This window comes from Pangasianodon hypophthalmus, chromosome 10 (genome assembly GCF_027358585.1).
Source record: "Pangasianodon hypophthalmus isolate fPanHyp1 chromosome 10, fPanHyp1.pri, whole genome shotgun sequence".
Classification (NCBI taxonomy): Eukaryota; Metazoa; Chordata; class Actinopteri; order Siluriformes; family Pangasiidae; genus Pangasianodon; species Pangasianodon hypophthalmus.
The window spans coordinates 13,349,163-13,375,868 of record NC_069719.1 but is presented as its reverse complement, the minus strand read 5'-3'; the positions used below and the strand labels follow the sequence as shown (position 1 = coordinate 13,375,868).

The 26,706-nt window shown below is 39.4% G+C and overlaps 1 protein-coding gene across 1 annotated transcript; it reads left to right on the top strand.

Annotated features, from left to right (window-relative positions):
• Positions 1-14: 14 nt before the first annotated feature.
• mgaa (MAX dimerization protein MGA a) lies at positions 15-26,706 on the top strand. Its single transcript, XM_026934057.3, has 25 exons — positions 15-336; positions 8,764-9,902; positions 10,791-12,399; positions 12,579-12,651; positions 12,757-12,864; positions 13,555-13,680; positions 13,796-13,894; positions 14,001-14,734; positions 14,864-15,137; positions 15,221-15,420; positions 15,972-16,082; positions 16,165-16,204; positions 16,332-16,759; positions 17,555-17,795; positions 18,228-18,458; positions 18,662-18,931; positions 19,157-20,040; positions 20,137-20,279; positions 20,563-20,608; positions 22,056-22,181; positions 22,302-22,413; positions 23,900-24,304; positions 24,858-24,983; positions 25,088-25,207; positions 25,426-26,706. The coding sequence occupies exons 2-25, from the start codon at positions 8,833-8,835 to the stop codon at positions 26,283-26,285; spliced, it is 8,436 nt and encodes a 2,811-aa protein (XP_026789858.3). The 5' UTR covers positions 15-336; positions 8,764-8,832; the 3' UTR covers positions 26,286-26,706.

The following is a 26,706-nucleotide window of genomic DNA, read 5'->3' as shown; positions in this document are numbered from 1 at the left end:
TCGTGACGTAGCGCGTCGTAACATGCACGCAAAGTCTGAGGGTGAGACGTACAGCATAATATTTAGAGATTACAACGCAAAACGGACGACATTATCGGAGGCAGGGGTTGTGCATATTTCTTGTAGAAGAGGCACACTTCGATACGGGCATGTGCATGGTGGTACTGAGGGACTGAGTAAGCTGACTCGACCGCGTGGTTTGCTGTTCAGACTCGCTTCTGAGTCACCCGCCATTCGACACTCACTGGTCGACGTGCACGCGCCGCACGTCCCCTCTTCGGCCTTGTTGAGATATATCCGACGTCGGCGAAATAATTCGACGTCCATGATTCAAAGGTGATTGAAACTTACTTCTTGTTTACAAGGACACCAAGTATTGTAGCTGCATCACTGTTTATCACCCGCGAAGTGTAATGAGGCGTAAATATTAACGGTTTAAAGGAAATAGTGCCTGTGGGCCTGACTGAAATGTTGTTGACTTGAAGGGAGGCCTCCCTCAGTCGAAGTTTAGCTAGCTAACTTCATGTATTCACAGGAACCCAAGGTGTATAGGCCCAAACCAACGAATTAACCGGTGTAAAGTCTTTCAAACGAGCGTTCAGTGTTTACTTCAGTTACTTCAGCCTCGGAGATGTGGAGTCGCTAGTTCGCGCGCGCATTATATCTGGTGCAGTGCGAGGAAATTGGCCTGCAGTTGAAAATAACTCTGCCTTAACACGTGGGTAGTACATCACCAACATTTAAATCATTCCTGGACAGGATCTATATCATTATTTTCATCAAAAGCATGGAGAACAAAATTTTGGGATCAGTGTTGCCAACTCTTTTCAGGGGAAAGTAGCTAATGCAAGCTCAAAAAGTCACTTAATGGCGCAGTTAAATTTGCATATTTATGTGGTGGACATGATCATTTGCATATCAAACATGTCACACAAAGAAAGATTTTGTGAAGACACTAGAAATTGAATAGAACTTTATCAGAATAGAAAGTAATAGATTATAACTGTTTTTTTTTTCTTTTTAAAGAGTTTCTTCATAGAAAGAGGTCCTCTTTGGAAAATGTTACGGATGGAATTACTCACTTTTATTACTTGTAAATATAGCCAAGAAGAAAGTTGAAGGAAAAAGAAGTGCAACAAATAGTGATGATCAGTGATTGGTTGTTGGGAACACAGGTTGTTGGGAACACAGGTTCTTTACTATTCAGAAGAACTGGCTATTATGCCAGGAAAATTTTATTATCATTCAGTCTGAACACTCCCTAACAATTTTTCCAGTTCTGCCACAAAACACAAACATAACTATGACCCCGTTTATACTTGGTTGTTTCATGTGTTCATATCCAGATAAGGATTATTGCTGCACACAAGACTCATTTGAAAGAGTTACAGTTAGGGGAAATAAGTATTCAGACAGTTTTATCTTTGTTATTTAATATACTTCCTGTGCATATATCTACTTCAAATTTAAACACATGATGCATTTTGACTTTGTATTTATAAATATGAACAAAAAGTATGTATTGATAAGCATAAATGGATATGTTTCAAAAACTACTAAAAACACTACATGAAAAAATAAATATATGTAATGGTTACATAAAATAAATCAAGTTCTATATATGAATGCTGCAAAAAATGTTCTTATGGAAATTGCTCCTGGTGTCATTATAAAGACGTTACCATTGGTTGGGAAGATTTTACACAAGTAGCAATCATGGCGAAGGTGAGGAACCTTCCTATAAGCTTTCAGGGACAATATTATTAAACAACAATCCCCAGACAGTTGTGCTACACAAGATTTCACAACGCACTCTCAGACTAATGATGAGTAAAGTAAGCGAGTAGCTAGCAGTCATTCGGAAAGAGTTGCAGGATGACTTGAAAGCAGCAATAAGTGGTTGATGTGTTGGAAACAGGAAAAATGGATCTGAACGACTTTGACAAGGACCAAATTGTGATGGCTAGACAACTGGGTCAGAGCATCTCCAAAACGGCAGGTATTGTGGGGTGTTCCCGGTATGCAGTGGTTAGTACCTACCATAATTGGTCCAAGGAAGGACAACCGGTGAACCGGTGACAGGGTCATGGGCACGCAAGGCTCACTGATGTGCTTGGGGAGCGAAGGTTAGCCCGTCTGGTCTGATCCCAGAGAAGAGCTACTGTAGCACAAATTGCTGGCTATGATAGAAAGGTGTCAGAAGACACAGTGCATTGCAGCTTGCTGTATATGGGGCTGTGTAGCCACAGACCGGTCAGAGTGCCCATGCTGACCTTGTCGACTGCTGAAAGCTCCTACAATGGACAAATGAGTATCAGAACTGGACCATGGAGCAATGAAAGAAGGTGGCCTGGTCTGATGAATGACATTTTCTTTTACATCGTGTGGACAGCCCGGTGCGTGTGCATCGCTTACTTGGGGAAGAGATGGCACCAGGATGCACTACGGGAAGAAGGCAAGCCAGTGGAGGCAGTTTGATGCTATGGCAGTGTTCTGATGGGAAACCTTGGGTCCTGTCATTCATGTGGATGTTATTTTCACATGTACCACCTACCTAAACATTGTTGCAGACCAAGTACACTCCTTCATGGCCACGGTATTCCCTAATGGCAGTGGCCTCTTTCAGCAGGATAGTGCGCCCTGCAACACTGCAGAAATTGTTTAGGAATGGTTTTAGGAACTTGACAAAGAGTTCAAGGTGTTGACTTCCCCTCCAGATTTTTCAGATCTCAATCCGATTGGGCATCTGTGGAATGCGATGGACAAACAAGTCTGATCCATGGAGACCCCACCTCGCAACTTTCACGACTTGAAGGAACTGCTGCTAACGTCTTGGTGCCAGATACCACAGCACACCTTCACACCTTGTGGAGTCCATGCCTCGAAAGGTCAGAGCTGTTTTGGCAGCACATGGGGGACCTACAAAGTATTAGGCAGGTGGTTTTAATGTTATGGCTGATTGGTGTATATTAAGTAACAAAAACAAATATGTCTCCTCACTCTAAGTCCAATCAGGCAAACCACTTCAGGAGGTGGTCTGAGCCATGTTATGCAAGTGTAAATGCATCTGTCTGTCCAAGCCACATTTGACAACCAAAACCCATACCAATAGGTAATCTTATTAATAAAGCACCTAAAAATGAGGAACAACATTGGAAGTTGCTGTTTGAATGTAGTGTGTAGATTTTGCATATTAACACGCAATACAGCTATCAGATTTCTGTCTGACTACATTTGACCATTTTACAATTGTAAAAGCATTTGGTAATAAGACAATTCAGAACCTGCATATGAAATGACCAGGTGTAAACGTGTCGAGTTTTTGTCTAGTTTGATGTAAGCTATTTTCTATGGTGCAATTGAGTTTTTTGTTTTAAATTTTTTTATATAAAGTCTTTAAAGGTGACACACCCTTACAGACAACTTAATACATTATTAACACTAATTGTTTTGGTGCTTGTTTAGAAACTTTGGTAATTAGAGTTTTTTTTTTTTTTTTTTTTTTTTTGTGATGGTTACCTACATACATTGGGTTTGGAAAGTATACAGACACCTTCAGATTTTGCACACTTTACATACAATAACCTACGCTCACTGAGAACTTCATTAGGAACACTATACTAATACTGGGTAGGGCCTCCCTTTGCTTTCAAAACAGCCTCAGTTCTTCGTGGCATGGATTCCACAAGATGTTGGAAACATTCCTTTGAGATTCTGGGCCATGTTGATATGATTACATCATGAAATTCCTGCAGATTTTTCAGGTGCACCTTCATGCTGCGAATCTCTTGTTCTACCACATCCCAAAGGTGTTCTATTGGATCCAGATCCAATGTCTGGGAAGACCAATGAAGAACACTGAACTCATTGTCATGTTCATAAAATCAGTCTGAGATGACTTTTGCTTTGTGTCCTGATGCATTGTCATGCTGGAAGTAGCCATTAGAAGATGGGTAAATTGTGGCCATGAAAGGATGCACATGGTCACCAGCAATACTCAAATAGGCTGTGGCATTCAAGCAATGACTGATTGGTATTAGTGGGTCCAAAGTGTGCCAAGAAAACATTCCCCACACCATTACACCACCTCCACCAGCCTGGACTGTTGACAGAAGGCAGGTTGGGTCCATGGATTCATGCTGTTGGTGCCAAATACTGACTCTACCATCTGTGTGCCTCAGAAGAAGTAGAGATCAGATCAGGCTGTTTTTCCAGTCTTCAGCTGTCCAGTTTTGGTGAGCCTGTGCCCACTGCAGCCTCAGCTTTCTGTTCTTGGCTGCCAAGGTGTGACAGAAGTGGAACCCAACATGGACTTCCGCTGTCGTAGCCCATCAGCCTCAAGTTTTGACGTGTTGTGCATTCTGAGATGCTTTTCTGCTCACCACAATTGTACAGATTCTGTATGATTTTATCCATTGCACTGCTGCCACACGATTGGCTGATTAGATAAGTGCATGAATGATTAGGTGTACAGGTGTTCTTAAAGTGCTTGGTGAGTGTATAATGACATTGCGAAAACAAGTTATTTCAAAATTTATTAAAAATCTAAACTGAAATCTCCTATTATATAAGTATTCAGACCATTTATTCAGTACTTTGTTGAAGCATCTTTGGCAACAATTACAGCTTAGAGTTTTCTTTGAGTCTACAAGCTTTGCAGATTGGATGAGGAGAGTCTGTGAACTGCCATCTTCAGGGCTTGCCACAAATTTCAAGTTAAGGTTTGGTTTCAAGTTTGGGCTTTGGCTGGGCTTCTCAAGGACATTCAGAGATTTGTCCCAAAGCCACTCCAGCATTGTCTTGGCTGTATGCTTCGGTCGTTATCCTGTTGAAAGCTTAATCTTTGCCCCGTCTGATGAGGTGTGTAGCAGGTTTCTTCAAGAACCTCTCTGTATTTGGCTCCATTCATCCTTCCCTTAATTCTGACCATTCTCTGCATCCCTGCTGCTTAGAATCACTACTGTTACAAGATGCTGCCACCAACATGCTTGCCATCAACATGCATGCCATCGTAGGATTTGATGAGCAGTGCCTGATTTTCACCAAATGTATTGCTTGGAGTTCAGCCCAGAGCATTCAATTTTTGTCTTATTAGACCAGAGAATAATTTTTCTCATTCTGTCAGAGTCTTTTAAATGTCTGACATATACCTTTTACTCAGGAGTGGCTTCTGTCTTGCCACTCAATGTTAAAGCCCTGATTGATGGAGTATTTCTGAGATGGTTGTCCTTTTGGCAGGTTCTTGCATCTCTGCAGAGGACATCTGAAGCTGTGTTAGAGTGGCCATTGAGTTCTTGCTTACTTCCCTGACTAAGGCTCCCTCTAGCCTGGTTACTCAGTTTGGCCAGATGGTCAGCTCTAGGAAGAGTACTGGTGGTTTCATACTTTTCGTAATGATGGGGAACACTTTGCTCATGGGAACAGTCAAAGCTTTAGAAATGGTTTTATACTCTTCCCCAGATCTAGCCTATGTCTTGACACAATTTGATTGCAGAGGTCTACAGAGATTTTCATGGTCTTTGTGAATGGGCTACTTGCACTCAGAGCTGTGACAAATTTCCGTTTTGAAATAGGATTTATCTTATGTCTCCAGTAGCATTGTTTACATTCAGCAGTACAGTGAAACAGCAAAATCTAATTTTTTTTTTGTTTGCTTGTTTTGTTTTGTTTTCAGTTGTTGAATAAAGTCACACCATTGTTTGGGTAAATGTTATTAAAAGAGCTTTGGAAGCATTCTTTGGGACAGCAGTCCCTGTCGATACCGGGTGTAAAATAGTGGCATTTCCTTTATAGTGGAAGCATAAGTGCCATTTTGGTTGTAATGCAGAAGTGTTTGTGCGAGTAGTGGGAACTTATACACACAGGTCTAATCGAGTTTTCTACAGGTGGTCTCCAGTCAAGTTCTGGAGGCATCTCAAGATAATCAAAGCAAACAGGATGGACGTGAGCTCAGTTTGGAGTGCCTTAGACAAGGGTCTGAATACTTTGCTAAATGAAAGATTCATTTTTTTTTTTTTTTTTAATTTCTAAAACAGTGTTTTTGCTTTGTCTTTATGGATTATTTTGCACAGATTAATAGAAAAAAATGTAAATGTAATTCATTTTAAATTAAATATATAACAAAATGTGCAAAAGCTGAAGGGGCATGCATACTGTCAGAACTCACTGTACATACAGGGCAGTTAAAGGGCTATATTCAGTCAAAAATGTTATGATGTGTAGAAACCCATTTGATAGAGAGGATGATCTCATTTGCTCAACAAAATGTAGGTTCACCTCTATATTGGTCTAATTACCTCCCTGTTGACTGTACCTATCTAAAAAAGAAAAAACCCCACACAAAGTCATGTCCAGGCTACCAGTTTCTATTCCTAGCTGTCTGGCTGTCAAATATATTGAGTAGGCTACTGTTCTATTACATTTGTTTTCTCAAACAACTAGCAAAAGAAAGAAATTAACTAATATTGCTCTTATAAATATTTTGTTCCTGAATTCTTCTGCCTGCTAATCTACAGACTTCAAATTAGGATGGATTCTGGCCATCAGTGAGATGCTAGTCGGATAGTTTAGCTTGCACAGCACACAATCGGGAACATGCAGAAATGTAGAAACACATGGGCTCCCACTTGGCATAACAGAAAAGCATTTACCCTTTCATCAGGAAATTGTGAGTTCGAATAACAAACTTCCATGGTTGGGAGCCAAGGGAACAAATTCGTCTAAGCTCTATGTTCAACCACAGTGATGCTAGCCAGTTGTGGGTATCTGCAAACTCATGTATATGGAAGAGGGTAGACTGATTTCCTCCATATGTGTTACGCTGTCCTGTGACGCAGCATGAGCAGCAGGGTGGTGAGGTGCTGGCGGCTTCAAGTCTTGCAGGATGCACATGTTAGCGGTCACACTCCGTGGTTCGTAGCTGATGTATTATGGGTGAGAACTGGCTGGTAGGTGGGAATTGGCTGATGACCAAATTGGGAAGAAAAGGGGGGTATACATAAATGCAGCTTGGCAAGTGAAAATGGAGACACTAGTTTGATTTGAATAATGCCTTTTACATGTGATGTTCATTACAAGGAGAGGAAAACATCTATGACTACATAGCTTTCTCTTATCTAGAAATACAAGTACCCTATGAACAACCTTAGTGGGTCTTAATGCACTTAGTAAACTTGCCATTTCTTTGAATAAACTACTAATTTCTAGCAAAGTAAATTAGGTTTCTAGGCAGCCCATAGGTGCTTTCATTTGCACTTTCACATGAGGAATTTGTCCACTCCTGATGACAGGACAGGATATGCTTTGCCACCAAACAATAAAAGTTTGATGGTTGCTTATAGTCAAAACTGTAACAGCTCCTAGTCCTCATTGTATGAGACACACTCTTGGCACAAGGGGTGTAAAAATAATTCATATTTTTAAACTGATTTAAATAATTTAACAGGCTAGCAAGGTGATATGCCTGTAACTATGATACTTTTGAAACAGTCTGAGTAATCATCAAATTTCAAATTGTTGCCTTATGAATGGAAATCGTACAGTATCTTGTAGACGCCTTATTTCGCACGAGTGTTTCTGCGTTGTTAAGTAGTATAGCTATTAGTTTGATGACATTTTTGTATGGTGACATTTTTGTATAGTGAGTTATAAATCTTTTAAGTTATTTTTGAATTTCCACAAATTAGCAAAGCTAATCAGGTGAACCATCCATGGCTTGGATATAGCCAATCATTATCAGAGCCAAACTATGCCCAAACTATAAAATGAAGAGGAGACATTTTACGGTGGCTTTGGTGGCTTCACTGTTGTGTTGCTTTCATGGTACACTATTCCGGCCACTGGAATGGAAGCCAACACTGAATGCGGCATGGTTTATCTTCATCAAAAGAATGGAGCTGTAATCTTTAATTACAGTGCTGTGTAGGTTTTTTCCATTCACACTACATTTACTACACCAGATTTTTAACTCTACTATTACCACAGCTGCACTAGTTGACCTGTCAGTGATTGGCTGCTGGGCATCATGATATAATGATGCAAAGAACTTGAAGGGTGTGTCATTAGGAATAAAGATCACTGGAATTTCTCTTTAGAAACTTGCAAGATGCAACGTAATAATAAGCTTTTTTTTTTGTTTCAGTTTTCACCCTGAGCCAAATAACAAAATTACATTGCATAAATGTAAAGAAAAACTGTAACTTTTGATGCTGAGAGGAAAAACATGTATAAAGAATACATTTTAGTATATATAATATACATACTATTTTATTTATATATATATATATATATAAATATATATATATCAACTCCTCACAAGTTCTGTAACTACTGTTTTGTTTTTGTTTTTTTTTGACCACTGTGGTTATTGCAAGAAATACACAGTAAATATAATCCATATTGCAGACAGTGTAAAAACAGGTTCAGCTTCACAGCAAAATTTATCAGTGCTGCATGCTCCAATTTTTGACTTTTAGTGACTTTTAGTCGCACTTAAACTTCAGTTGAGCCAAAATCATTTGCTTGTTGAGTTAGCATTTTACAAGCAGTGTACAATTATTATGACAATTATTGAGTGTACTTTTACTACTTTTTAGTAATCAATTATATGAACTGTTTTAAAAAAAAAAAAAAAAGGTCTGCAAGTAACCCATCGTTCTCCTGGGTCTATTCAACAGTAGTTATTGATATGTATTGTGATATAGCCAACAAATTAATGTAGTCACTGACTCCTTTGATCAGTTATATTTGTAATTTTTGTTAAAGGATGCTGAAAGATCAAACGTAACCTGAGGTAGAAGAGACAGCCGCTCTTCAGATGACTTCTTCAGTCACATGGCCATTCCACATAATCAGGCCATAATGGTGCTTCGTCAGGAGGGCACGACAACATCTACAGTACCTCAAACATCTGCTTGTTCACTTTTTGTTGTTGTCAACCAGCTACATCCTGGTGGTGGGAGGCAGGACAAACAAACTCTGTTTGCTAGTACGGAAGCCAGCACTTTGGCAAAACCCAATATTGGCTCATGTGTAGCAAGCTTTAATAAAGTATCGTCCATGTCTTTGTCAGCTATGGCAACTACCAACACCAGTAACCAGCTATGTAACTTGCCAGCAGAGTCTACATGCAAAGGGATCACAGTCACTTTGGACAACAATAATATGTGGAATGAGTTTTTCAGATGTCAGACTGAGATGATTCTAACCAAGCAAGGTCGTAGAATGTTCCCTTGTTGTCGTTTCCGCATCTCTGGATTGGAACCTTTCCAGAGGTATACCTTAGTAATGGATATGCAACCAGTGGATAATTACCGCTACAAATGGAGTGACAGACGATGGGAGACCAATGGGAAAGCTGACCCACATATTTTTCGCTCCTTTGTACATCCTGACTCACCTGCTACTGGTTTAGACTGGATGCAATATCCTGTTTCCTTTTACAAGCTAAAGCTTACCAATAACCCCTTGGACCGAGAGGGCCATATTATCATAAACTCTATGCACCGGTATATTCCTCGTCTTCACATTATTCCTGCAGATAAAGCTGTGGATCTCGTTCAGCTAGATGGGCCTGATGTCGTAACATTTAGTTTTTCTCAGACAGAGTTCTTTGCTGTCACAGCTTACCAGAATTTGTCCATCACCCAGCTGAAAATTGATTACAACCCTTTTGCAAAAGGTTTTAGAGATGATGCTAACAACTCCCGTTGTTGCAAACCCAAGAGTGCTCCTTCCACTGAAAAATTGGAGAATGAGGTCAAATCCAGCAAAGAGGCTACAGCCTTGAATAATCTCAAGTCCTTGTTTGCAAAGATGAATGCTTCGGAAAAAGTCACTACCAATGGGGACCTTAAAACAGTTCATTGTGATGCTCCCAAGAGAGTTGAGCCTGGGAGTTCTAGGTAAGTCTATTACTCTTCTTCAGGTTTAAAGCTTGAATTATTTGTTTATTTTAAAATGTTTTATCGAGCTGATTTTCTTTATGTACTTTCATGAAAAACATTATTCACTGTAAAGCATTGTGTGTTTTTCTTTTGAATAAATGTTCATAATGCACACTAAGGTCTTCAACAGTAAAAACAGAAGAAATTGGTAAATATTTGTATTATTGAGCTTAAATATTGACCTGCATAAATAAGTACTGCATGGGTCTTTTACTGAAACTTGAATTAATGTACTGTACATTTCCCCCTTATTATTGTTTTCAACCAAATAAGTAACAATAAGTACTGAATGGCCATTTGATTGAAAACAAAAGGGTGATCTCTGACTTTTGCACAGTACGCTAACATTTGTGGAAATCCATATTTAGTTTTAAGGCTGTACAAATGTCACTTGCCTGAAGTCATGCTGCAGCCTGACATGCTGAAACATAGATAACGATTAATTATGTTCACATATAATTCTTACCCTTTCCTAAAAGCATCACATTATCAAAGGTAATGGACACAAGCAATTTATGGCAGGGATGATTCATTAGAAACCTAGGAGTTTAATTGAAATACATGGAGACTCTAGAAACCACAAATTCATATCTTGCATTGGATCCATTTAAATCTGCATTAGTATTAGAGATCATGCTCCTGAGGGAAGCCTCACTGCGGAATCTTACTAAGCATGAATGAGTTATAAAGTTTAGATATGTTGCTGCTTTAAAACAAGAAAAGCAATCTGGCTATTTGGTATCACAATCACAAAAGATGTGTATAAATATATAAACTAATATGTTTTAGATCCTGATCTATTTTGATTTTTCGCAAAATATAAGAACGCTCTCTCTTTGATTTCAGCACCAGTATGAAGCGTCCATGGCCAGGGGGGCTGTCTGAACTAATTAAGGGTGCTCATGTTAAGGTAAAAAGGATATCCCTTGAGAAAATCCGTAATGGCAGTAGCCAGCAAATGGATATTGATAGTCTGGCTTCAAAAGGGAACAATATGGATGTTGCATCTAAGGACTGTACATCTGAAAACATTTCAATCCCTGATGTTACCAAGGAGGGAAAGGAAACAGTATCATTTTCAAAACACACAGACTCGTCCACTTTAAAAAATACAACTGAGTCATTTTCTGCGGCTAACATACAGTGCAAGCTGAACAAAACTACTTCCAACACACCCTTAAATGAAAAGGTGGCCACAATATTGAGTGAAACGGCAACATTGACTGATGAAAAGTTGAGTATTGAGGAGACTTCACAGAGTGTTGTTAAACCTCTTGACTGTGGAGGGGAAGTGAAGAAGAAGCGGGCTGAGCCTGTTCCACTACCACTTCTTGCTCTATTTCTACAGCAGTTGAAGTCGAAAACAAGACCCACCAGACCAAAGCCAAAATCTGAAGCTTGTAGTTTGCCATCTCAGTCTGATAAATCCTGTCATGATACTTCAGTTGCTGAAAACCTATCATCCTCCACAGCATCCTTTACACCCTCTCTTAACACCCAGTTGACTGTACAACCAGCAGCTTCCCCAGCATCTCAAACCATCACATCATCCATTTTAACATGTACTGTAGCAAGCACGGAACATGAAACTGTCTCAACACCAAATTCTGCCGCTGATGCTGTTACTGGCTCGACAGCCAGTGTTGTCCGTGATACACTGCAACTGTCCACACCTGAAAAAGTATCTGCTACTACCTCTGCATTTGCACATAATGTCAAACCCAACACTAGTCTTTCAGACACCACACCTGACACTAAAATTGTCTCAGTTACCTTAGATGATGCTTCCTCTGATCGTGTACTTAGCTGTGATCCTAAAGCTTTTCCAGCTACTACACCTGATGCTCCCAATAATGAACTTGTGCATAGTAATGTCTCTACTGACAAATCCATCACAGAGCCTGCTCATGATTCCTGTACAGTCCCATGTCCTGTACCTGTTCCAGAGGTTGTTCCACGGTCCCCATCTCCAGGAGTTAAAACCCCGTCTTCACCATCTTGTGCACCATCCTCTCCATACATGTCCGCTCCTTCCTCTCCTGACCCATTTCCACCAAGCATGTTCTCTGATAGACCCATACCTCCTAGAAAGACACTTGACCCATTTCCGCCTTGCTTATCACTCGATAGACTAAGACCATTACTAGAGCAAGCTGACCCATTACCACAGAGATTTTTCACAATACCAACACCACCTGGAGACCCAGGTCCAGCTGTTTTTGGTGTTACTAGTGAGGTGAACTGTCCTGTAGTTTCCCCTGACCCTTCTATCCCAAAGGAATTAAAACAGTCCCTGAAGACTATTAAAGGCAAAAAATGCAAGGTGAAGCAAAAGAAAGGTGGGAAGTCAAAGCTGAGTGAAGATACAGAAGTGATGGAAGGCCCCATTCCTGTCCCAATGCAGCCCAACCTTGAAGATGTGGAGGGTCAATTGTTTGTTTCCTTCATGTCAAAGGTAAGTAGAAGCTGTCTGTGTGTTCTTGAATTATTTAAATGTTTCTGACCTAATTATATTAGGAAATTTGTGGTGTCCTGACAATCGTGTTATAAAGTTTAAAAAATTAATTTCAAAAATATTAGTGCATACCCATGGCAGTGATGTGCCTCTTGCTAAGAAATAATGTCTGCAAACAGAAAGCGCTTGAAATTCATCTTGGAGATGAAGCTAAAGAAGAGATTTTGCAGAAAACGACAGAAAACATTGAGGGTAAGAAATGGAAAAAAAAGATTGTGGTTTACTGTGTAAGATCACTCACTCATAAGTTGTCCTTGATGTTTAACTGTATTATCTTTGTAATATTGTATGTCACAGGTGAAGTCCATGATGAAAAGGAAAGCATTGACGCACTTGAAAAAGTCCTTCTCCGTGATTTAAAAAATATGAAATACAGACAGGTCATTCACCCAGTTCTGCAAGCAGGTATATGTCCAACTTGTCTCTGAAACCATCAGCACAAGAACTATTTGTTGAGGTTTAAATAATTTTACAACTTAAAAAAAAACAAGCATTTGCTAGAGTGAACTAAAGGTTACTGCCATCTGTCTCTGGAGCAGTGAATTATGCTTCAGTATCTGCCAGAATGATAGACATATGTGGGATTGGTCTGTGCCTGGAGAACTTTACAGAATGTGGTGCAGGAAAACCAGTGGTGTAGAGCAGATTTTCATGTTTCAGGCCAGACCCACTAGTTCAAGTGATGAGAAAACTTAATGCTGCAGCATACAAAGACATTCCAAAGAATTGTGTGCATTTTGATTTGTTATAACAGTTATGGGAAGGCTTTCGTTTTTTGTAAGACCTATACACAAAGCAAGGTCTTTAGAGAAATGGTTTATTAAGATTGTAGTGGAAGAACTTCAGTGGCCTGCACAGTTTCCTGACCCAAATAAAGTAAAGCCCTTTTTTGTATTGTGGTTGTGATGTTTTAGAGAGCCTTATACTGAATGTGTAGCCTGTAGTGGGAGTATAAACCATGATTTGGCCAGTAAAAACATGTATATGCACATAATACATTTACAGTATTATGTATGAATGTGTTTATAGCTGAGAATGCTTTATGTTTGATTTATTTTCAGAATCTTGTTTAAAGTAAAGTGTTTTATCTTGCAGTTGGTCTGAAGTTGAACCTTTTGGATGTTACGCTGTCTATTGATCTACAGTATCTGGGTGTATGCTTACCTATTCCTCCACCTATACTCTTACCTGAGGGAAACTCAGGGACTTGCTCATCACAGGGTGAGTGAAATAAAAAGAAAACTGATTGATTTTTCGAAGTGCTACCAGATTATTAAAAGTAATTTATGAGCTGAAGTTCTGCAGTTGTGCTTAGGGTCATTATTTTTCTTCCCAGTTCACTTTGTTTCAAGAACAGGGAAAACAACTGACATCACTAAAATCAAAGGCTGGAGAGAAAAGTTTTCCACAACAAGTCCTTCGTCTGTTTCTGGAGGTACCTCACATTAACATGTTGTGATTAAATTAATTTGCTGCACTTGTAAGCCTGTTAGGTTACTTGGGTATGAAGGTAATACAAAGGTATTATGTTTTTTGTTTAGTTACCACATCCTCGGATACAGGACAAAAGAACCTCTCTGCTTTCTGTAGTGACATGCTTGATGAATACCTGGAAAGTGAAGGCAAGCTTATTGACGAGCGAGCTGCCAGTTTCTCGCAGGCTCTTGTCACTCCTGTGGCCTACCAGCTGCCCACCAAAAGCACAAGCTATGTTCGTACACTTGATAGTGTTTTAAAAAAGCAAGCACTTCCATTAGCAACTGCTCTCTCCGAGCCTTCTGCAAAATCCAGAAAAACTGCGCTGACCTCAAAAAGCAAGGAAGCTGTGTCAAGGGTGAAAATGAAGAAATCCAACAAATCCAGTGCCAAAAACCCAGTTTCTAGCACAGACAAGAAATCGGAGGGAAGCTCTTCAAAGAAATCCACAAAGTCTAATACATCAAAATCAGTGTCTAATGTGCCGTCTACTGCCCCTGGCTTGTCCCAAAGCAAAACATCTCCCAAAATAAAGACCAAGAAGCGAACCAAGACCTCACAAGATTCTTTACAGACAGCTGAAAAGTCTGTTAAGGGTAGAGTGTCAGTGGCTCCTGTGGGACAGAATGCTTCTAGTACCCCTGGTTCAAACGTACCAGTGGGACGCAGTTCAGGCCTACCCAAAACCCTAGTTAAACTAAGGGATGTGGAGGATGGTGCAGTCTGGGAGGGGAAACATCGTACCTTCATCACCATGGAACGGGCAGCCATTGCTTTATCCTGTCTTGTCACAGCAGAGGTATGTGTTAAGCTAAGGGTTGTTTTGTCATAGTTGACCACATTCTTCACTAATAACTGATCCTGTCTCTAACTCCCTTACTATGTCTGTTTTTTTTTTTTTTTTTTTTGTCTGTTTATCTGGATTCAGGGCACAATAGGGGGAAGCCCTTCTACTGTCATAAAACGACGTGCACCACCTTGCCTCAATGACTTTTGCCGGTTAGGTTGTGTATGTGCCAGTCTTGTTCAGATGAGACGCCAGCATCATTGTGGCAAACCTCAGTGCATGCTGGGTTGTGACTGCCTTCGACGGAAAGTAGTCCTTTTGAAAAACGAGGACACTGACGAGGGGTCTGCACCTTTAAATCATGCAGAAGAAAATGGAACCAAAGTGAAAAAGAAGAAAAACCGTATATCTTATAGTGAGTATGCTTTCATCAGTTCGGAGGTGAATGAAAAGTAATAATTTACAATTTATAATTTTTGCTGTGTCCTTGCTCTTTAGTTCTTTCAGGTGCTGATGCAACACCTGAGCCAGCTCTTCATGTAAAAACATTATGGATTCAGCAAAATGACTCCGATTCAGAGCCAGTTTATATTCCTGATCCTGCCAGGCCTCTTCACCCTCAACCAGTATCGCAAGATCTGCAAAAAGACTCGGAGAACTTTCTTCATCCTTCATCTAAACGGGCAGCTGTCAGAGCTGTGAGCATTTTAAATCTGTTTAACTGATTTGTGTTAGTATCTCTCCTGTTTAATACCGCATGACATGTTTGACCAACTGAACGCGATTAAGGAGGCATACACATATAAAAAGCTATGTGGTAGTAGTAATTACACTTATCTAATTAGTTATTAAAATAAAAGTCTTAGTTGATTTTTGGTTTAATATCACTATAAAATGTTAAGGTATAAAACTTTTTGTAATGGATTCATTAGGAAAGAAAAAAACATTTAGCTCAGTAGTACTGTTAGTGTGTGGGGTTTTTTTTTGGCAGCATTAGCAAAACAGAAAAAATTAAGTATGTATCAAATAAATACTTAAAATACTTGAATACATTAAAATATTTTAAGGTATGTTTAAGATATATAATTGGGGATAGCATAGTAATGCAAGTGCACAGAGATACTGCAGTGTCATTGCAGTTTTTGCTGTTTTTAAAGTTGGATATGATGTACTATGCTTGCTTAGATTTTATTTTGGTGATACAAGTATGTGATATTAAGCATTGTTCTTTCTAAACCTTTGTGTTCAGGTTGATGGGGAAGGTTCGAGCAGGGTCAAAAATCAGGAAAGTCTGGATTGTGCTCGTGTGAGGCCATTCTGTGGGAGAAAACTGTCTCCTTGTAGACAAAGACACATGAAGGTGAGACTCAAATGCCAGTAGGGAAGTACTACTCAATTTTTAAACATGGACTTGGACCTGATTAAATTTTCTCTGTTTCCAGGAAGGGCATCCAGATCTTAGTTCACAGGACTCACTGCAGGGTTGGTGTACAGGCATGATTAATGGCACTTAAATGTCTAATAATTCTAAAAATTAGGCTACACCATTCGTGTTCTGTATGTGGTTAATATCCATTCGTGAACCATCTTGTTGATGTTCCTTTTACAGAGATAGAAGAAGGGGAACTTCGGCCACCTACTCAGTCCGGCCCTACCAAACGGCTGGAAATTGTGTCTAAGTGCAAGTGGGCAACAGAAGGCAGCAGGAACGTTGTCCTACGTACAGTGTGTGAGCGTATGGCACAGGACCGTCTGAAGCACCCTTTCTGGATCGGCAAGTACCAAATCCAACCCACATCCAAGACTATAAAGGAGACAGATGAAGGATCCATCATTACATATAAAGTGGTCATCTCTCAGCCCCACCTAGAGGAGAGTGAAAAGAAGAAGGAGGAGAGAATAAAGCAGTTGGAAGCTCAATTGATTGAGACCATAGGAAAAAGTGAGGTGAAGGGCCTCCCCCTTCTCTCTAAGGTCACTCCTGCAGGTTTGCTAAAGGCTGAGAAAAAACCTTCTGGTGCTCTGGGTCAGATAATGGTAAGCATACTTTACACTTTAATGGTGCTTATTCATATGCAGTGTTTAGTCCTTTTAAATCAAACCCTAGTGCATTTACATTCTTGGTGCGGTTTGTTTGGGTAGGTAAGAACAGAATTCACACTCAGGTGCTAGCCAAAACAACAGATTTGAGACCAACTGAATGAGGTGGTTGCTAGCCTGATTCAGTTGCAGTGAGAACACGTTTGACCTTGAATCAACCCGATGGCATTTTCTTTAGCTGGCAATCAGACCCGTGAGGTGTACACTGTGCCTAGGTACCGAGCTGAAGTCCAGCAGCAATATGATGTCCTGGATATGGTATTCAAAATGTTTTAAACTTGTTGCTTACAGCATGATTAAAGATTTATTTAGCATGACAGTTGTGTGTTGTCTTTGCTCTGTTGAATTCCTTAACTTCTGTCCACGCTTGCCAAATGGTTGTTTGCATTTTTTTGTTTCTGTATTTCTGAACAGTGAATGGAAGAGTTTTGTGAGATTGTTTTCAGCCCCATCTCCTTGTACTTGCCACTCAGTTAATGATTGTTTTGTTTTGTTTTTTCCTTATGCTTTTTGGTTTGTTTATTTATTTGCAGTGTGAACTCAAACAAAGAGCAAACGAACCAGTTTCACTCTGGTTCAGATTTGACAAAAGGACTAATAGGTGTGAAAACACATGTGTTATAACATGACTTTCCATCTCATAAAGCCACTGTATATGAGATTTGTTATTACGACAGTCTGGTTAAGCCTAGCTTAATTTGTGGTACTCTCTGTCATGTTCTTTCTATATAGGTCAATGGAAAGCTCTATCCACAAGCCAAACTAGAACTGGGCCAGATGGGGGCTTTGCACCCTGCCAACAGACTGGCTGCTTATATCACAGGAAGAGTATGTGTGGCTAACAAACATGACCCTAAGGCTGTTACCACAACCACCAAGACCTCTCAAACAGCTCCTACCACCCCCACCAGTGTAGCCACAACAACTGTTACCACCACACTTTCTTCAACTGTCACTGTGGACAAGCCCACAGGTAGGTCACAGCTGTTTAAACTCAGGAGTCCACAGACTCTCTATTGTGAGTCTATTTACAGCCCCTTTTTAAGGCTAAAACACTGCTAATACACTGAAATCGCACCATACAAAGTCTGGTTAGAATGGTTAGAAAGATAGCATGGTCATATTATTATATAATATTTACTCTTGGGTGGCACAAACCCCATTCTCAATTTGACTTCTAACCAAGCTCAGTTAGATGTGAAATATACTGAGTGAGTCATTACTGGTCCAGATAGTAGTTTTCTGGAAACCAAAGCTAGCCAGTTCTGATACTGGATAATGCTGCATAAGAGTGTGCACAATATTCAGTGTAATTATGAAATTACCTGAGTGTTATAGGGCACATGGTATTAATCCATGTTTACAGAGAAAGTTAACCTTTTTCTCATTTTCTCCTTTTGAACAGTGGCAAAGCACCCTATGGAAACAGAGGTTGTCAAGGTTGAGGTGAACTGTGTAAATTCCCAGCAGCAAAAGACAGCCAGTACTAGTACATTACCAGTACAGACCACAGTTAAAAATCTCATCATTCCTTCTTCCTCTATGTTGACTGGATCCCCTGGGATTTCAGTGTCCCCTAACATGCTGCCAAAGGCAAGCATAGCTTCCCATGCATCTCTTGCATCTGGCACTACAGGTACCTCCAGCTTTTTGAGATTAGGGCACTATTTCAGACAGATTAGCCCATGGTTTTTACTACTAACTTACTACTCTTATTACTACTACTACTACTACTACTAATAATAAATTAGATTATATAAATTATATTAGAAAATATAAGTATCATGAAAAATAAATTATTATGTACACAATTGATGCGTTCAGTGTCTTTTTGTTTAGATGGCTCCATCCAAGTGGTTAAGGCAGTACCTGGATCTGGATCAACTGCATCAGAGAAGACCTTTGTGCTCAGTACAACTGGATCAAATGTAGCGCTCTCTGGTAGTGGAATCAGGCTGATGCAGCCTCTAACTTCCACCCGCCCAGCTGTTCCTGGCCAGAGGATGATGATGTTTAAGGCAGCTAATCCTGCTGGCCGAGTCATCCATCTTGTGCCTCTTGGCCAATTCAGGGCCCTCAATCCCAATGTCCTCATACGTCCTCAGCAGTGTAAGTGTGCAAGATATTTTTGTCTGTTTAATATAAACATTGAAACTTTAATTTATTTGAGCAATTTTGAACCTGGGCGTCCAATCATGACTATTATCAATAGTTTGCTGATTGAAAAGAGGAACAAAAAAATGGTGGTGAAAAAAAATCTATGCATAAGATAAAATCTCCTTTCAAGAAGATTATTTATGATCAACTGATTTAATTTTGCATTTTCTTTTGCAGCCACTCTTATCCGTTTACCCACCCCCAGCCCAGTCCCTCTGAGTAAGCCTCAAACCTACACAACTGTCACTTCAGCCACAGCTCCTTCTTCTGCTACACAAGTTCAGAATATGACCCCAGTACACAGTACAACTACAGAAAGTGTCACGACAAGCAGCACCTCCCCTGTTGCTACAAAATCATTCACCCCTCTCTCTGGTTCAAAGACCTTACTGTTGTGTAACAAACCTTGTACAGTAAAAATTATACCAGGATTTCTTAGGGATCCTGCCACAAGCACTTTAAGAATTCTACCTCAGAGAGTTTTTGAAGAGGCCAAAACAGTTAAAGGTCCCAGAATCACATCTTCAGCATCATCAGCTCAAAGCTCTTCAGAGGGACACCCTGCAAATCAAGGGTTACAGCTAACGTCCCAAAGCTGCTTAACCACTAAGAACCAAGACCCTCAAAAATTAGACAAGCCTATCCACACCGACCCTACACCAGCCAAGGAATTTTGTGAAGAAGACTCCCAATGCTCCAAAATATCACCTGAAAATGTGATTTTCACAGACCACTCCTACACTTTTGAAATGAAAAAGACGATCACACCATCTAAAAAGCCTACTGATGTTTCTAAAGATAGCTCTGATCATGCAAATGGCTCTACATATCACATGCTCCTCAAGGAAGTGCTGGATTTGGGTCTTGTTGAAGAAGCTGAGGGTTGTGGTACCAGTGGTGCTGTCCTAGGCACTGAGAGTGGTGATGAATCTAAGGCAGGATCACATCTGGTGGAAGAGGAGGTTGATTCAGATTGCACAGAATTAACAGAAGATTCAGATCTGTATAATGACACTGACTCCAGCCAGTCCAATGACAAGGAGGATCTGTGTGTAGTCACTGTACGAGATTAAGCCATTAAAAATAGTACTTGCTTTCATTATGATTCACTTTGGATCAAGTCTTAGGTTGAATCTTTCTCATTGTTTTCCTTCCAGGAATATGAAGGAGAAGAAAAGAATAAGGAAAAACAAGACTTAGATTTGACTGAGAAGGATGATGATGAGCTGGTTGATATTGAAACGTTTGAGGAGGGAGCTGAGAAAAGCCTTGCACCACCTGAGCAGACACAACATGAAAGGTTAGACTAAATCTTTCAAAAGCTAATGTCCCAGTGTAATAATATAAATCCTACCTGGTCTCCATCAGGCTCTACAGCGTGAAAATGAAATTTGCTGTCTTTTTGGCAACTGTTTATTTGTGGAGACACCAAAACTTGCCAAAAAAAAGGCCTGGCTTTAATTTGCCTGAAAGTTATATGGACTTTGAATGTACACTATTGAGAATGAATAAAATTTCAGTGATTATAACTTGAGCCTTTGTGATAAAACAAAACATTCTTCTGTTTTGTCTTAATTTAACAGCTTTCAGAATCACTCATCAGATGAGGAGAATGAAAATGAAAATTTGGTATGTCTTTTACTGCATTGTAGGGATGGGCAATATGACAATACATTATCAATATCATGATAAATTTTTGCAGTATATTTCTAAGTGGTATTGTAGGTATTTTTTCCTTTTGGAACAAGGTTTTTCTTATAACAGTTTGACATAACACAATTTGATGGGAATCAACTGATTTGATGTTAATTGTGTACTAATCAATTCACAGATTTTTTTTTTTCCATTTTAAATTATTATTTTTTAGACATTAAATAATGGTATCAAACCCATAAAACCTTCTTTTTATACCACTAGTGTTTGGTAGTACATTATCCAACCTATATGTATAAGGTGACTTACATACTATATAAACTCACAGAGCACTTTATTAGGAACACTATACTAATACTGGCTAGGTCCTCCCTATGCTCTCAAAACAGCCTCAGTTCTTCATGGCATGGATTCCACAAGATGTTGGAAACATTCCTTTGAGAATCTGGTCCATGTTGACATGATTGCATCACACAATTCCTGCAGATTTTTCAGGTGCACTTTCATGCTGTGAATCTCCCGCTGTACCACGTCCCAAGGGAGTTCTATTGGATTCAGATCTGGTGACTGGGAAGGCCACTGAAGAACATTGAACTCATTGTCATGAACATGACAATGAGTTCATGACAATGAGATGACTTTTGCTTTGTGACATGGTGCATTGTCATGCTGGAAGTAGCCATTAGAAGATGGGTAAACTGTGGCCATAAAGGGATGCACATGGTCAACAACAGTACTCAAATAGGCTGTGGCATTCAAGCAATGACTGATTGGTATTAACGGGCCCAAACTAGGACTGGGCGATATTGCCAGAAAAAAAATCTTAATTTTTTTCAACTTTATGAATGATTCTCGATTATGATTTAAAGTTTTATGATTTTTTTTCTTTACTGCACCATTCTGAGTAAACTCCAGAGAGTGCTGTGCGTGACATTCCCAGGAGATCAGCAGCTATAGAAATACTCAGACCAGCCCGTCCGGCACCAACAATCATGCCACAGTTAAAATCACTGAGATGATTTTTTTCCTGCCATTCTGATGGTTGATGTGAACATTACATGTAGCTGCTGGCCTGTATTTGCATGATTTTATGCATTGCGCTGCTGCCGCACAATTGGCTGATTGCATAATTGCATGAATGAGTAGGTGTACAGGTGTTCCTAATAGAGTGCTGTGGGTGTGTTTTATTTATTTATTTTATATATATATATTATATTTATATATAATATAAATTAGAAATATTTATTCAAGTTTCATAAGATATTGATAAGATATTTTTAGTTTTTGCCCACCCCCGCTACATTGTGTGGTGATGTTAGATTTTTACCACCTCCTCTGCATGACTTTTTAAAAATGTTTTTAAAGTGGTTTTAAATATATATATATATTAATATTAAATAAAACCCACCTCCTCCTTTTGTAGTTTAAACTTAGGAAGAGGAAGGACGAGAAGAAGAGACGCATTACACTGAGGAATTGTTTTTACAATCTTCAACAGACTCTCAATATTGAAGATCCTAAAGTTCCCAAAATAACATTACTTTCAGAGGTGTGTTGGACGTAAACAATGCTAGAATGCTTTTTAAAATGTTCAGTGTTCCAGTGTTCAGCATTCTACTTATGATAATTATAATAATATAATTATTATAAATGTTATCATTATCATCAGGCCCTGGAAGAAATTCACTCTCTTACTAAACGAAGGGATCGCCTGGTGAAAATGCGGGACAAGCTGAGAAAGAAAAGAGCTTACTACATTGAAATGGCATCCCAATTATCTGGTACTACAGGGTTCCATATCATATTCACATTTTCCCTCTCCATTGTTTCAACTGCATTTTTTTCATCTATCAGTTCCTGACTAAATCATTTTGAACTGTGGTTGTAGCGTTGGGATGCATTTAAGGTGTTGTAGGAAATTTGTTGGGTGTGTTAAGGGGACGGTTACTGAGATTTATATTTTTTTTTCCCCAAGCACAAAACGTTTAAGTTGTGCAAAAAACTATTGTCTCATAATTATTGTGGTCTCATAATTATCGGCACCCTTATGATTAATATTTTGTGATGCCTGCCATGAAGAGAATAACAGCACAGTGTGTCTTACTGAAATGTCTAACAAGGTTGGAGACACTTGTAAGAGGGACCTCTGTCCACTCCTCCATGCAGGACGTTTAATCTCCTTTACATTCTTAGGTTTGTGCATGTGGTTTTCAGAGAGTCATGTGCCAAACACTGATTTTGTGTTGCTTTAACTATTTATGTGTAGATTTAAAAGTATTGTTTGGCTTAACTTGTTGAAAACTGTTTCTATTGCTAAGTCTAAACCTCCTGGCAGAGGCGTCCAGGTTTTGAACTGAGATAGCCTGTTACTTACCAAAATCTATGATGCCATCAATCTTCACAAGCGCCCCTGAACTGGCCACAAAACAGCCCCAAAGCATCAGTGATCCACAGCCATGTGGAAGAGCAAACAAAAAAAAAAATGCATGTAATTTTTATTTAAAAATTGCTTTGGGGTGTCATATTTTGGCACGTCCATTTTTGAGACAACAGTAGTTCTAATGAGAAAAGATTTTTGTTTAAAAAAAAAAAAAAAAAAATCCTATTGTAATGTTAATTTATCCAGTCATTTTTGCTCATTTTTATGATGGGTGCTAATAATTCTGGGGGGCCCTATACAGCAAGCCCAGATTTATGTTAATGAATCATTCAAATAATTGTTGGTTGATTGGATTCTGTAGATTCTAACATAGTGAGAATGTGAAATGTCGCAGTCTCTGAAATGTCTGTTAGTGTTTAGTGGAATATGTTGTAAACTAGTATTGGTTAACGTTTGCAGTTCTGTTTTATGAGGATGAAGGAGGATTGATAGCAGCTCTGAGTCTGGGCAAACTGAAGTTCAAAATTGTTTTGAATAATTAATTAGGAGATTACCAGCATCTTTACAATATTAACTTATTTAGAGAACCTGACTTTTCTTTTTTAAAATCAGACTCGTATAGATGATTGTAGTTAGCCTTCTGAGGGACAGAGTAAACTGTGTTGTGGAATTACAGTTTACTCTGGGGAGGAAAAAAGATCTTTTAGCATGTTTAGGGAGACGTATTTAGAAAAATAACATTAAAACCTTGTGTCCATACATATCCACAAATTAAGTTTAAGCATTATTTAATATTTTGCCCTGGTGTACAGCTTTGGTATACCATACCACTACTATAGTTAATTAAAATTGGCTCTTATTAAGTAATGCTGTTTTTCTTTTCTTAGGAAAAAACAAAGAATCCATCTCACAGGAGTTGGATGAAATCATTGCTAAGCAGAAATCTCTAGAGATTGAAGACAAAGCAGATGATACCAGTCTTAACCTTAAAAAAGTTCCCAAGCATTCGCAGAGGAACATCAACACAAAACAGAAAAAAGTGGGTACCAGTGGCAAAGCTGAACACCTTCGCATTAGCAGACATAAATATCTGGGATTCCAGGACCGAAGAACAGAAAATGTCAGCACTAATCAGAAAATGACTGCTACCAAAACCGGTCAGCCAGCCAAACCACCTAACTCTCACCCCGTACCACAGCTAAGAAAATGTCCACCCATTCCAGTACCACGTGAGAGAACAAGGCCCAACATCCTGTCCCGCAACAAGCCTCAAACCCTGGCTAAAGATCAAGGTTGGTACTATAAGGGAGATGACACTGCTGTATGTATGGAGCATCAGTCAGACTTGATCAAGTCTATACAGGTTTGTTCAGGATTTATTTTAGATGGTGACATAGGTAGTGTTTCACTTGTTAGCTTTATATTATGCCCCTAAATATAACTGTTTGATAAATGACTTCTATCTGGCTATAAATAAATGTGCCATAAGCCTTTGCTTAAAGTTTCTAAACTAATCTGTAGCTGCACAGGTGTGTAGGTCTGATTTTAAAAATCAGTGGTTGCCTTTAGCCTGGGGAAACCAACCAGCATTTTGCAATATAGCGTTAAGTAGCCAGGTGGCTGTACTCCTAATTGTTTATGCCACGTTCACATGGAACGCTCAGGAGGAGGACAATACTTACCATTGTTAGCATTATAAGCCACAGTGTGGTTGCACTGTTTATCAGCACGTATGCTAATTCCACTAAGCTCTGTTTTAACATCAGCAGTTCCAAAATGATGTGAACAAGGCCTCAATAAAAGCTAGCTTGTTTCTCACATTTTATCTCTTCTTTGTCTTTCCAGTGCTTGTTCCTCAAGTGATTCCAATGGTGGAAGCAGTAGTGCCATGCAGTCAGATCATTACTATAAGTAAGCCTCTTCAGCCCACTGACATCACGCCTTTAGGGCAAAGGCAGTCAACCACACCAGGTGAGCCTTTATACATGCAAATGTAAACTTTTAAATTAATACATTAGTGTTGTATGTTTTGTAATTTAATAAAATTGTATTTCTTTAATTTTGTAAACCAAAAGGCGTTGCAGCTGTGTCCATATCTATTCCTCCCACCTCCCATCCACTATGTGTAGAGAATCCACTTCCCATATTGCAGCCACAAGTCCTTAAACTGGCCAGCAGCCCTGTTAACACACCAGGTAGCTTCTTACTAGAGCTAATGCAACCGTTTAGAACTTGGTTGCATAAAAGCTTTCTGACCTTGTAAATTTTTATACTGGGAATATTGTGTATGATTAATAGTCTTGAAAATTAAAGTATGAATGTTTTTTTAATCACTGTAATTAATGCCTGAAGATTCATTTTTTGCTTTAGGATCATTACCACCTTAATTTGCATTTTTTGTTCTCATTTGCAGTTCATAATATAAGCCTGCCCAAGATTTCCAGTGTTGTTTCTTTGGTACAGTCAGAAAAGCTGCTCATGCAGACACAGGCAGCATGTAACTCTTCAGCTGGGGAGGCTCAGCAGAATCCCTCTTCTGATGAAACCACTCTTGTGGAAGAGGAAAAACACCTGGACAAACAGCTTCCAGAGGTTGTGCCCAAAAAACCTGAGCATGATGTCAAATTCAAGATAGATGAAGATCCAAAAAAGCAAAAGGAAGATGAAAAAAACACACCTAAACTCGAGCAAGATGACAACCGCCTGATGTCATTACTTGATGAGCTTGTTTTCCTCAATCAGACCTCTGAACCACAAGAAGCAGCTCCAAGTCTTACAGAGGCAGGAGATGTACTGACAGAACTGCTCACTAATAAAGAGGCAGATATGGACAGAGATGATGAACGCTCTCTCAGTCCTCTGTTTCTCAAACTAGATGAGGATCTTATAACGTCACCCACCTCAAAGGATGAGGAGATAGATGATATTCCTCCTAAGGTAGATGACCTTGTTAAGGTTATATTCGGGTCTGAGTCTCCTCCCAATTCTTCAGAATCAGAGACTGTTGCAACAGTCAGTGATGACGGTACCCGTGTTTCAGTATGCCATGTTAAACATGATGCTCCAACTCCACCCCCTTTGCTGCAGATGAAAACTGGAGGGTGTACTACAGCAGACTCTCCGAAAGAGCAGGCCAACTTGCCATGGCGGCCAATGCCAAAGCTTGCTCCGCTGGGACTAAAGACTCAGGAGACTGGGCACCCTAAATTGATCAGTCCTCATGCCCACAAATCAGACTCAAAGCTGCCTAGTCTTCATAACACACATGTATAATAACCAAATCATCAGGGATATTCATTGTTTCACCTTAACTCATGTACCTTCTGGCATAGGACTGTTATTTATTTGTTTATGAGCACATTTCATTATATCCTGCTTCAACAAGAACTACCTGTTGTGCCTCTAGTAGATCCAAAGATGTTTTGTTTGGAGTTTTCTATGAGTGCAAATAGATTTGATTGTTAGAGCAGTCGTTAATCTTCCTTTTATTTTAGAAGATAAAAGGAAGGCATTAGAGTGAGCAAAAATTACAATAGCTTTGTGTATAATAGTGTAAATGTTGTAAAAATCCAACACTAATGGTTCTGTAGGAAAGTTGCATATTGGATTGTATAGGATCAGATGCCTAAGCCTTATAACAGGCGATGGCATTTTACCCATTGGATGTGATTAAAAAAACAAAAACAGTACAGTG

Coding starts and splice junctions, on each gene's coding strand:
- mgaa (XM_026934057.3), top strand. CDS start 8,833: ATGGCCATTCCACATAATCAGGCCATAATGGTGCTTCGTCAGGAGGGC. Junction 12,865..13,554: donor TCACCCAGTTCTGCAAGCAG/GTATATGTCCAA, acceptor TTTATCTTGCAG/TTGGTCTGAAGTTGAACCTT. Junction 20,041..20,136: donor AGGATCTGTGTGTAGTCACT/GTACGAGATTAA, acceptor TTTTCCTTCCAG/GAATATGAAGGAGAAGAAAA.